Source organism: Megalobrama amblycephala, linkage group LG12 (assembly GCF_018812025.1).
Source record: "Megalobrama amblycephala isolate DHTTF-2021 linkage group LG12, ASM1881202v1, whole genome shotgun sequence".
NCBI classification, from domain to species: domain Eukaryota; kingdom Metazoa; phylum Chordata; class Actinopteri; order Cypriniformes; family Xenocyprididae; genus Megalobrama; species Megalobrama amblycephala.
In genome coordinates this window covers 20,007,471-20,020,225 of record NC_063055.1, presented here as the reverse complement: position 1 = coordinate 20,020,225, position 12,755 = coordinate 20,007,471, and the positions used below count along the sequence as shown (strand labels likewise).

General features: G+C 38.7%; 1 protein-coding gene across 2 annotated transcripts in view; it reads left to right on the top strand.

Annotated features, from left to right (window-relative positions):
• The window catches only part of si:dkey-70p6.1 (uncharacterized protein LOC570575 homolog), a 28,398-nt gene extending 18,802 nt beyond the window's left edge, over positions 1 to 9,596 (top strand). Inside the window, exons 3-7 of one of the 2 annotated variants that reach the window (XM_048209505.1) lie at positions 1,473 to 1,530; positions 2,441 to 2,474; positions 2,821 to 3,395; positions 6,268 to 6,402; positions 6,703 to 9,596. In XM_048209505.1, coding sequence (XP_048065462.1) covers positions 1,473 to 1,530; positions 2,441 to 2,474; positions 2,821 to 3,395; positions 6,268 to 6,402; positions 6,703 to 7,257 — 1,357 coding nt within the window. In that variant the 3' untranslated portion in view covers positions 7,258 to 9,596. Of the gene's footprint in view, positions 1 to 1,472; positions 1,531 to 2,440; positions 2,529 to 2,820; positions 3,396 to 6,267; positions 6,403 to 6,702 lie in introns of both variants that reach the window. The other variant, XM_048209504.1, reaches the window with a different exon arrangement.
• Positions 9,597 to 12,755: the final 3,159 nt, after the last annotated feature.

Sequence of the window (12,755 nt, the reverse complement as noted above, 5' to 3'; positions counted from 1 at the left end):
TGCTGGTAAAAATATTAGAGCTCACAAATGTATACTGAACACTACAGTCAAAGATGAACTTAACATACTAAAGTGTTACTAATACAAGAATAAGAATTTTTGCATTTTAATGTCTATGTGTGGATCGTAAAGGAATAGTTTATTCAAAAATGAAAGTTGGGACAGTTCACAAAACCAGTCAGAATGATTAATTGATGAATCAGACTGATCCGGTTCTCACTGGCTCACTAATTAAGTGATGACTTTGTAGTGGTTAACAGACCACTGTAGGGGAAGATTATAGATTTTGGTCTATTTGTCGCACAAAGCAATGAAATATAGTGCACAAATAGTACAGACCACTGTTATGATGCTTTTGTGTCCTTTTTAAAGCTTGAAATCTCCTACTTATTGTAACTACTTGGGGAAAAAACTAAATAAAAAAATCATGGAATTTTTAGTTTTGGGTGAACTGTCCCTATAAAGAGCACAAGGCAAAATTGAAACATACGTGATCACTTTTCCTTGCTAACCTTCTGCATAATTAATATCATAAAATGGTCAGAATAACATATGGGTTTAAAAAGCTGTAGTTGCAGACTATATATTTATTCCAAAAAGTTTTCGAGAAGGGTAAATATTCTTGCGTGATATTACACTAATGTTTTTTATTCTGTTATGTCTTAAAAACAAATATCAGTGATTCACTGTAAACTCAGTAATAGCTTTAGTTCTTCACAAAATCCATTTTGTATCTATTTCTCCTGCTGTTCTTCTTCTGAGGGTAGATTCCTGATACCTGCACTGTTCCTGTAATCTTATCAAAGCAATGCTTGGCAATCAGAAGGGAACGACTGGCATGTTTTTCCAAGAATAAACAGATGTCTGGTCAAATTTGGCGGAACATTCCGGGCAATGGGTCTGGATCGGGGCTCTGTGTATGAGTGATAGAGGAAAGTTTAGATTCTAGAGTTACTGAAAGACATGAATGTTTGTTTACTTCTGGTATGTTCATGAAGAAATGAATCCTCAGCATCTATTTAACTATTGTAGTGATGTTCGAATTGTTATATGTTGATTATTTGATTGATTTTCTTTGTGGCCAAGTTTTGGCCTGAACACCGTCGCTATGCAGTTACTCAGCCTGTTAATTATCCAGCGAAAGCCTTCTGTTGTTTCAAATGCCAATCTGGACTCATTTTGAGGACAGTTCATCTTGAATACACTTGCACAGTTACTTCTGATCAAATGACTTCACTCAAACAGTTTATGAAAAACAACTGCCTTGAATCCTTTGAGCAGCCTAATTGAATTGAAATGCGCATTTTCTTCTAGCGCAAGATAAACAGTTGGAGCTACTAAAGTAAATTGAATCAGGGGGCTCAAATGAGTCAGCGCATTCCGTCTCCATAAATCAATGGATAAATGAAGCATTTGAAGTTTGAACCTAACATTCTAAAATGTTTGATTTGGGAACTGAATGTGTCCTGCAGAAAGGGGAAGACGCACAATGGCCCTGGAGAGGAGAGGAAGCACAGGCTCATGGACATGGTGAGCCTTTCTAAGTCTCTTCTGGGTCTTATTCACTAATAATTGCACACAAATAATATTGTAAAATATCATTACAATTTATAATTTCAATATATTTTAAAATGAAATTTATTCATGCGAGTTTTCAGCAGTAATCACTCCAGACTTCCGTGTCACATGATCCTTCAGAAATCTCTAATATGCTGATTTGGTGCTCAAGAAACAGTTGCTGCTTAATATTTTTGTGAAAACTATGATTATATATTTCTTTTCAGCATTCTTTGAATAGAATTTAAAGTTCAAAAGAACAGCATTTTTTGAAATATAAGTATTTTGTAACATTATAAATGTCTTTATTTTCCCTTTGGATTAATTTAACTCTTACTAACCCCAAACCTAAGTGCAATCTTATTGATGAATCATGACTTCTGTGTGAAAACATTTGCAGACAGGTTTTTATGCACAATTACATGTGTATGCATGGCTAGTGAATGAAACTCATTCTCCTTCCTTGCAATCAATTCCTTCTTTTCTACGTGTTTTCTAAGGAACCCAGGTCTGGGCTTAGTTCCATGTCAGTTCAAGCAGTTCATGGTTTTGTTTCAGGATTTAAATTCTTCCCTCAAACTAGTTTTCAAGTAACAAATTGAAGGCTCCTCCTGAATTTAATGAATCTTCTTAATCGGCTCAGTGGAAATAGATCTGACCTAAACTTTGAATGGATCTCTTAAGCTTTGAATCTAAAACAAAAGGATTTGGGCCATTTCACTATTTTAGCACCCCACACAGTAAGACACCCTAGCGTAGATGTATTTATTGCCATTTACTAGCTTGACGCAACAATATGCCCAAAGTAGGATTACAATTTTGTTGTATTGTTATACAGTGTTATATTTTTATTACTGCATTTTATCTGTGCATCTGTTTTCAGAGTATACTCCGGCAGTCCAAGCTGCGCTCCATCAGTAAGTCAGACACCAAGCTTCATGAGATGAACAGACTCAACTGCAATGGCAAGAGTATGTACTGTAAAATCACATCTCTTAAAGCTTGATAGACTCTAGTTCTTCACACATACCTGCAGTTCGGGGGGAAAGTCTGAGCATGGCACCAACTACATTCCAGGAGTTTCCATGAGGCTATTTTAGTAGATGTAATTACTTTTACCCTATAGTGATTGGCATGTGTCTGCTGCCCTTTGCCTCTGCAGTTTCGAGCAAATCTTTTTATTGTCTCTTTGAAAAAACAATGGTTTTGCTTCTCAGATTTTTAAGCTCTCGATTTCAGCTAATATCATGCTACTTTCTGTAGAATCTTCTAAGAAGAACCGTCCCGCTAGCATGGATCTGCTCCTACTCCCTAGCCGTCGCTCAAACTCCGACCTGCGTTCTCAGGGCCGCCAGCTGCCTCAGATCCCCTCTGGTGAGGATGGAGAACACACGTACGCCGAGGTGGGCCGCCGCTCCTCTCCTACACGTGGTTCTGAGGATTCCCGCTATGGCGTCGGAGGTCGAGCTGGGGAGACGGACACACCTGCCCCACCGGCGGTCCCTGCTAATACCCCAGCTCCACCTGATCCTGATGGGGACTGCTTGGAGGGTGGGATTCCAGAGCCAGAGACCCTCCCTCAAGTAGTAAACACGCCCCCTCAACCGCAGGAGACAGTGGAGTACGCCTGCATCAGAAAGGTTCGGAGAGTGGACAAAGCCGCCCAGAAGAGGGACAATGGGACGGAGACCGAGGAGGGGCTTGGACAACAACGACACAGCAGTGGGGACATTCGGCATGCCCCACCCACTCACCCAGCCCCGCCTCCAACACACCCACATAGTCAGAAGATTCCTCGGAAAAACGTGGAGGCCTTCAACCTACCGTCTTTCCCTAAGGTATGTATCTATCTCTCTAGAGTCTAGACCTATCTATCTATGGCCCTGTTTACACTTGGTATTAAGATATGTTTTGGTCGATCAGATCACAGATGGACAATGCTAAATACTGGTGTAAACGGGGTCTAAAATGTTTTGAGCTTGTCCACTTTCGACCACTTCCAGAGGTAGTTGTAAATGCATTTGGCCGGATTGTTTTTGTAGTGTAGACGCTCATGTGGTTGAATGCATTCAAACAGCCACAAAAGACTGCCTACTCTCTGCCTACTGACCCAATGCGTAAACATTATGTTACCCATTAAACATTATGTTATGCGCTACCCAAGTTTGGTTTGAAGACGAAAAACGTACCGAGCACAACGTTTTCTCATCCATTCCTGATTTCTAACACACACTCACAGCATTCGGCTGTCAGAGCAGAAACTCATTTCTTTTAATTTAGACGGACTTAAGTTTAACTGAAACTGGGCTGGGATTTCTATTTCCCAGCTTGCTTTGCCCATGGCACTCGGAAGGGAGAGTAAATGCTAAAATTAAGTGTTATATTATGTTTTTTGGGTTTTTTTTGTGCAAAATTAATGGATAATGGAGATTTAGTAGTGATTAATGTTTTGTTATGCTAATTTAGAAGAGTTTCTGTTAATGTGGGTTTTTAGAGAGTTACCATCATGGTGACAAGTAGCACATGCAGCCTGGTATGAGAGCAGGTAAGTTAGATGTTTTAAGTTGCTGTACTCATTGAGTAAGTGCTATACCATGCTATTTTTAACATGTTAGCAAATTAGCAAGTTGGCATTTTCTGAATTTCCTTATTAGGGTTTACAGTGAAGTAAATAATCATTTGATTTGGAAGACCTCAAAATAAAAAAAGTTAATTAACTAAATATTTTATGTTAATTGTTATAAAAATGTATGAGTTAGCTAACTCAGTACTTCAAGTTAGGAGGAATTAACACGCATGAGTACTACAAACTCAAAACTTGATAGTTCTGCTTACTTAAAATTGGGAACATCATAACTCAAAAAGTATGAGTTAGCCCAACTTATTCGGGTTTTACAGTGTACACTATGAGCAGTTCATGCATTTCCTGTGAATCAAACCCACAACCATGATGTTGCTAGCATCATGCTCTACTGCTTAAGCTTCAGGCTATAACCCTCATATATATAGCAGTGAACAAGAACAATGCACTTAATTACTATCAATGCTTAAATGCTATAGATGAATTAAGCCAATCAATTAGTGCCTTATATCACTTCTACACATACATTTAGCATGTAATTCACTAAGTCATACAAAACTGCAACAGAATTTCGCTAAGACTACAAATGCAAAGAACTACTGCATTATATTAACAGCGTTGTTGCTGATGGAATCTATTTGTCCTTTTATGACTACTAAAAGCCTTTGCCTCGCTGTAATTTCTAATTGCGCTTTAAATTGTGTCTTTAAATGGAATATATTATAAATAGATGCATGCTGGGAATGGCTTCCTCTATTTTTGTGTGCCTCAGCACTAGAGTGGACTTGCAACTAAAGTGGGTCTGCAATTAAGTACACTGCTAGTGTACTTCATTATTTCCTCTGTGAGAAAACTGTCCAAATCAATGATACTTGCGAGCATTGTGGTCCATTCACAGCATTCGGGGTGTTGCACGCTCACAGGTACTTAACTATGAGGATGATGCAACCAGCGGAAATGCGGAGTGAAACCTCTCAATCACTGAAACCCAGGCAAAAAGCCAGACCCTTAAAATGGGCCAGTTCTAATGGGAGACAAAGTGAATTGCAATGTTGAACGAAAGAAGCTACAACAACATGCTAATCTCTGGCTCTGTGACACACCCCATTGCCCACCTTCCGTCTCTCCTGCATAACAATGAGGAGAAAGTGCACAGCAAGCATCAGCCTGTTCCTTACAGCCCGAGTACAGGAAACACATTAAGCTCAATATCATTAGATGCAGAAGATGGTTAGACATGAGGGCAGGCATTAAGAGGGGGATTGTAGCCTGATTATGCTACATAGGCTTATTTTCAGGTAGAGGAGTTTTGAATTGATTCCTCAACTGACCTTTGTAAAGCCTTTGTGGATTGTTCACATCCAGCTTGATGACTGTACGACTATGAAACAATTTTAAAGGGTTTTGTCTTCTTGGGTTTCTTTATTCTAATCAAGTTGAACTGTCACCTGCAACAGCTAAAATATATCCAATTCAACCACAAGTGAAAATTCTGTCATTGTTTACTCACCCTCATGTCATTTCCAAACCGTATTACTTTATGTTTTCCCCTGTGGAACACACAATATTTGAACAATATGCTGGTGACTCTTTTCCATATAATGGAAATAAATGAGTGAAATGGTTGATTTGTTCGCAAATTGGACTTGTTCAGTTCTTGAGTTCAACTTACTGACTTGATTCTGTTGCAGCTTACTGGAAGTGACTATCAGTGACTAATGACTTGAAATTTAATCTGTGTTTCAGACAAAGACATTAAAAAGATTTAATATTACACACAAGTTGTATGGACTCTTTATAATGGTATTTTCATGCTGCTTTTGCACCTATTGAAGCTCCCGTTTTGAAAGCTCCGTTAGTGTTCCATAGAAGAAATAAAGACATGCTGATTTGAAACAACATGAAGGTGACAAAATGATGAAAGAAATAATTTTTGGGTAAACTATTCCTTTAAAACCACTGGTTTTAAACCTGTGAACTGTGCTTGGAGGTCATTGTTGATGTAGTATGATAATGCTATTTCATGATGCTGTTCTGCTGAGCTCTTCTCTCCAGTGTATATTGTTTGAGATGGCTCCTTAAACTGTAATATAATATTTATTCTAGTCAATTGTTTTTAATACTTTCAGGAGGCAGTGTTTATGGGAAATGGAGAGCAGTACATATGGAAACCTCCAGAAGACGATGACATCATCTTCCAACACAAGCAGATGGGTATTCTCAGCTCTCATGCGGGAGAGAATATGGCAGCATCTGCAGCAGGGGTGAGTTTTCCACACAGTCCTGGGACACATCTTCTACTTCTCATTCTGTGCAGTCAAAAAGTTTTGTAGGGTATCATACATTGTCTGTGGATGACCCCAGAGCACTTCCTTACCCCTAAACACTGTTTCAGAGTTAACCAGAAGCAGCTGTAAAATGTGTAGTCTTGAAAGGCCAGATTGTTGTTGCTGCAAATCAGACACCAGGAACTGGAAAAACAAACATTTGGAGTAAAAGATATATACACAGATTTTCCACTCGCAAATACATTTCAGATGATTCGTCTCTCTATTATCATGTAGATCACAGAGATGTATTCGAAAGTCTGCAAACCAGGCAAAAAGAAGCGAGGCATGCCCGGCTCGCCAACCGCTGCGAGGGACATCAGCGGCTTTAGGACCTTGGCTCGAGGTGACCGTGGTGAGCGTGACGGGGGTTTCAGCGTGGTAGTCAAACCCCAAACATGGGCACCGCAGGAGGGCAAAGGCTCAAGAGCGCCACCTGGTTGCATGGAGGACCACTGCTATGAAGCCATCAGCACTGAGGAAACAGACCTGGCTTACGAGACCTTGGAGGGTGGGGGAGGCTGGAGGCGCGAGAGGCCTCCGCCCAATGCGAGCGCCACCTTGCGACCCAAGCGTAAGCGGCCTCAGCAGCCCTTGCAACAACCACCTCCACCCCCTCCACCCCCCCAGCAGACCCCCAAACTGCAGCATCTCCCGGCCAAAGCAATGCTAATGCCTGGGGAAAGCCTGTACGAGAGCATCCCTGACCTGAAGCAGGGCTCGGCCACCTCCAGCACAACCACCATCTTTACTTTTAATGACGGTATGGAGATGTATGTCACTGGCCTGTAGGGGGCACTCTGGGGAAGGGAACTTTCCTCTCTGGGGCTTGAATTTTGAATTGGGACATGTGCGCGTGTCGTAACCCAATGGGATATGCGCATTGTGCCACTGCTATATATTTTACATGGGTTCCAAGTATTAGTTGAGCATTAATTGAGTTTTGTAAGTCTAGTTAAAGGTCAGTATTCTCGCAGCACAAAATGATAGAATGCTTACGTGAAAATCCAGACGAAATTATTTTGATTAGTCACATGCCTTATCACAAGGAAGAAAACTAGTCACCAGCCATGACATATTACCACAGACACAACATATCACACCTAACAGTAGCATTCCTGTAGAGGGAATTCTTGTTTTTTTGCCATTAAATGCTGTATTTTCCGACAAAGTGACCATCGGAATTGCGGGTCAAACTTTTATTTGATGCCTAGAAAATCCCAAAGGAGAAAAAAATGAGCACAAGTCAATTACAAAAGCAACTTGTTAAAAAGCACAGTTTAACTGTGTTTCGTGGCCCTCTGAGGGAAAAAACAATGTTTGATTAGAAGCCCCATGCAAAGCTCTGTCCCCTGTTTCAAAAATGAATATACAGAAAGTGAACTTTATCAGAGAGCCAATCGAAAACTATTGCCAAGCAAAATATCTTATATTGACAAAAAGCATTTATTTAATCTGTTCATAGAAGAACTGATCCTATTTTAAAATAGTTAAAAGCTATCTATTATCTAAACGCTTTAGGAAACACATGGCCCTATTTTTGTAATGTCAAAGCCTCTATTTCTGTAAAAAATGAATCACATAATTTTAGAGCTAAAATAAAGATTCTAATTCGATCCTATACGTCAAGAAAGTATTTTCTTATAAGCACAAATATTTCATGCTCAGCATGTCATCTGTCAGAGACAGTCCCCTTATAAAATTGAAGAGTACATTTAAAATCTGAGAGTACATATAAAAAAGTAATAGATGGTAAATTGCAGTTGTCAATAAAGCAAGATCACAGAGGGAATTAGCAAAAGCTCAGGGACAGTGAACAAAAATATTAAATAATTGCACACAAAACGTTACGACATATCTGACAGGAGACCCCCGATGTCTTTTCATGTTATTTTTTGTTTAGGTCATGCATCAATTCAAACTGTCACATAAGTCACCATAGCACTTCAATGCGGTAGAGTAAGTGTTTTTCTTTGTCAATACTGTTTATGCACTTTGCCTGATTAAAAAGATGCATGCTTTCAAGAAAAAAAACACCCTTGTAAAGGGATAAAAAAGAAAAGAAAGTAAAGTGAAACTAGCACTGTCCTGTGGTATCAGAGAATGGTTTATTTCTTGCTGTTGTTGGTGGATTGTTTGATTTATATGCCTTTTTCTTCATCTGAGAAAGAGCACAAAGTGAATCACTTCAGGACTGGGGAGACCAATGACGACCCGAGGAGGACTCTCTAAATAAAAAAAAACTGGACAGTTAGGAATATAACACAATTGGTCAGAAGAAATGTATCATAGACAATCCCTTTCCCCCCATCATTTCAGAAGCAGTCAGGATGTCCACGTATGTCCAGATAAGATTGAGTGGAATCGCATACAGTAAATTCTTGCAAAAATCTCCTGTATGTTATGTGGAAATAATGGGAGATTTAAAAAAGTTACAATGACAAAGCGATTTAAAATTAGTGTATGTTGACCCGTAGGGCTATGGGAGGGGAGTTTGGGGTTTTATGGCCAGACAGTGACAAGCTTCACCAGTGGACAATGTTAAACTTTCTGTGATCTGTGGACTATAGCCGCTCTCTCTCGTCTTTGAATCTGATGCTAATGTGATCTGGATTAAATTATCCCAAATAGCTGGGGCACTCAGAAAGGGGCTCAGGTCAACCAAATATAATCAAACCGCTTGTCTAAGCCCTCGTTGCTATCAAATGTTGGTGCAATGTTGTAAATATGTTACAAGCAGAAGAAATGCAGAAAGGGGGTGGGAATTTGCTCTTGGTGTTCCTGAAAGTATTTGTTTCTTTCCGGTTGTCCTTTTGGAATGATTTTTCTCTGGTGAAAAATTATCTCAGCAGTATCTCTGTGAGTTTTGATTATGTGCTTTGGGATTTTTTTGTTTTCCACATCATTTAGCTATATTGTGTATCTCAAAGACCAGTTGAGTTTAGTGTGGCAGCTAATGTTGTGCGTTTGCTTATCAAACAACAGGGTGGTGTGTATTAAAGCTGTGTAATTAAGTACTAATGTGCAAAAGATTGTAATGTTTTTATATCAAAATGACTATTCATAAAAATGTCGGGTCAAGTTTATACTTTTTTAAATAAAGTAGCACTTCAAAAAAAAACCACAACGCATATAGCATTTACATAGTGTTTTCTCACAGTAAGTCATCTATTCATTCTTGAAAGAGACAATAAGTGCTGAGACACAGGAACAGTTCTTTTTTTTATTTGATGCTTAGAAGTGTACGCACATAGCTACACATTGGTGGAGTCACAAACACCATGAACGAGATTTTAGTAATGGATGTTTCGCAAATGTTTTTCATGGGTGCAGTATCCACATCTGAACACATTTGTCGCAGAAAATGGCGTAACAAAGTGGAAAGGGTGGAATACACAACATTTATTTGCAAGTACCAAAGTTAAGGGAGGCATATGGACCTGCGAAGTTGAGGAACATGATGTTTGCATAATGAAAAAAACATGAAATCTTATATGATAGTTCATATTAAGATACATACAAAAGGGTTAGTTCACCCAAAAATGAAAATTCTGTCATTAATTACTCACCCTCATGTCGTTCCACACCCGTAAGACCTTCGTTCATCTTCAGAACGCAAATTAAGATATTTTTGATGAAATCCGAGAGCTTTCTGACCTCCCTATACACAGCAACGTCATAACCAATTTCAAGGCCCAGAAAGGTAGTAAAGACACCGTTAAAATAGTCCAAGTGAATACAGTGGTTCAATCTTAATGTTATGAAGCGACGAGAATACATTCTGTGTGCAAAAACAAAACAAAAATGACTTTATTCAACAATTTCTTCTCTTCCCTGTCAGTCTCTTATGCTGTTGATGTTGTAAACAGCTCTCGGGTTTGTTCAAAAGTACCTTAATTTGTGTTCCAAAGATGAACAAATATCTTATGGGTTTGGATCGACACGAGGGTGAGTAATTAATGACAGAAATTTCATTTTTGGGTGAACTAACCCTTTAAAAAAACTTATTTGAACCAGATTCCAAGTGTTATGCTTGTTCAGAGTAAAAATAAATAGATTTAAGTCAGATTTAAGTAATTTAAAAAGCACTAGGGATTTTAACAGCAACAAAACCTTGAAGATGGTAATGAGCAAAAGACTTGCTCCTCCAACTTACAGACTTACAAAAGAACCAGATGTGCGCCTGTGTTAGATTTGCATTCTGTGATGTCTGTAGGCATCAATGCTAAAGGGTTCAACAAATATTCCAGAGGACATTTCTTATTCTAAATCTGGATGTGATTAGACTCTGATTAAACTGGCTTTGATTAGTTTATACACTCAGGTAGATGAGGAATTGCATTAGAGTTCTTTGTTTACCCTAATTAGCCATTGAAGCTTCAGTCACATCAGCCTTTCACCGTGGTACATGCTGTTCCTATGACAACTGCCTCACTGTCATGGTATGGTATTTAAGAATTCCCCTCCATTGAGAGAAAATCTCATCGCATTTCACAGTAAGATTACATTACAAACAGATGGAGGAGGTCACAGGGATTTTTATTTTTTATTTTATTTCATTCAAATCCTCTACTAGACCATATGAACTTGTGTTTGTAAAAGTGTAACCTGCGTCCATGCATGTGTTTATGTGTCACAAGCTTGCTTCTATCTGACTTGCTCTGGAAAAAAAAAAATAGGTCATCCTTAAAACAAAAAGGGTGCAGTCAACATAGCAACCGTCTGCTGTTTTTTTATTGGCTGACTTGTTTCCATAGTAACAGGTTAACCTTGAGGCTGCAGTCACAGACCAGTTTGTTGTCTAGGCAAATCCAGCATGTATGAGGAGCTCTGCTAAGTCAAGATGTCACCCACATTTTAGAGCTACAGCGACACTGGAGAAAGGGCCTGGCTCTGAAGCCTAGAAAATATTTTTGCATTTTGTAGCAACCATGTGTGGGTACAACACTCTATCATTTAGGTTTCTATACAATGTCAGCACTGTACAGTGCCTTTAATAGGTATCCACCTCATTTGAATCATTCTGCATACTATTAAATATTTTTGAGGGAATGGTAGGTTCTCTTCTCATACTAACATAACATGTACTGTAGGCCTACTGCCATTTCAAAATGGGTAAAAAGTGAAATTCCAAAATTTTAATGTTTCTAAACTTTTTTTTGTCTTATGTCCTCCACAGCCTGTACTGTACTTCATTAAAGGGTTAGTTCAACCAAAAATGAAAATTCTTTATTACTCACCCTCATGCCGTTCCACATACGTAAGACCTTCGTTAATCTTCAGAACACAAATTAAGATATTTCAGTTGAATCCGATGGCTCCGTGAGGCCTCCATAGGGAGCAATGACATTTCCTCTCTCAAGATCCATAAAGGTACTAAAACATATTTAAATCGGTTCATGTGAGTACAGTGGTTCAATATTAATATTATAAAGCGACGAGAATATTTTTGGTGCGCCAGAAAAACAAAATAACGACTTATTTAGTGATGGCCGATTTCAAAACAATGCTTCATGAAGCATCGGAGCATAAATGAATCACTGTATCGAATCATGATTCAGATCGCGTGTCAAACTGCCAAATGCTGAAATCACGTGACTTTGGCGCTCCGAACAGCAGATTCGACACACTGATTCATCTGTGCTCCGATGCTTCCTGAAGCCGTGTTTTGAAATCGGCCATCACTAAATAAGTCGTTTAGTCATTTAGTTTTTTTTTTTGGCGCTCCAAAAATATCGTCGATTTATAATATTAATATTGAACCACTGTACTCACATGAACTGATTTAAATATGTTTTTAGTACCTTTATGGATCTTGAGAGAGGAAGTGTCCATTGCTCCCTATGGAGGCCTCACGGAGCTATCGGATTTCAAATAAAATATCTTAATTTGTATTCTGAAGATTAACGAAGGTCTTACGGGTGTGGAACGGCATGAGGGTGAGTAATAAATGACAGAATTTTCATTTTTGGGTGAACTAACCCTTTAACATAAAATGAGAAAAGAGCATTTTCGTTTAAAAAAATTATGTTATAATTTTAAACGTGTGTGTATGTAAGGAATAATTGACAAAGTGCTGTTGAATTATTGAAAATTAATGCACACCGGAGGTGGTATGCAGCCACAACACCAATTAATTCAACACCTCGAGATATGGGCTGCATCCGAGATCGCATACTCTCGAGTAGGTACTTATTTTAAGTAATTACTTTACAACCACTAGAAAAGTATGTTCTATATAGTATGAATGTGTGTAGTATGAATATAATCTGGATGTACTACATTCGTCA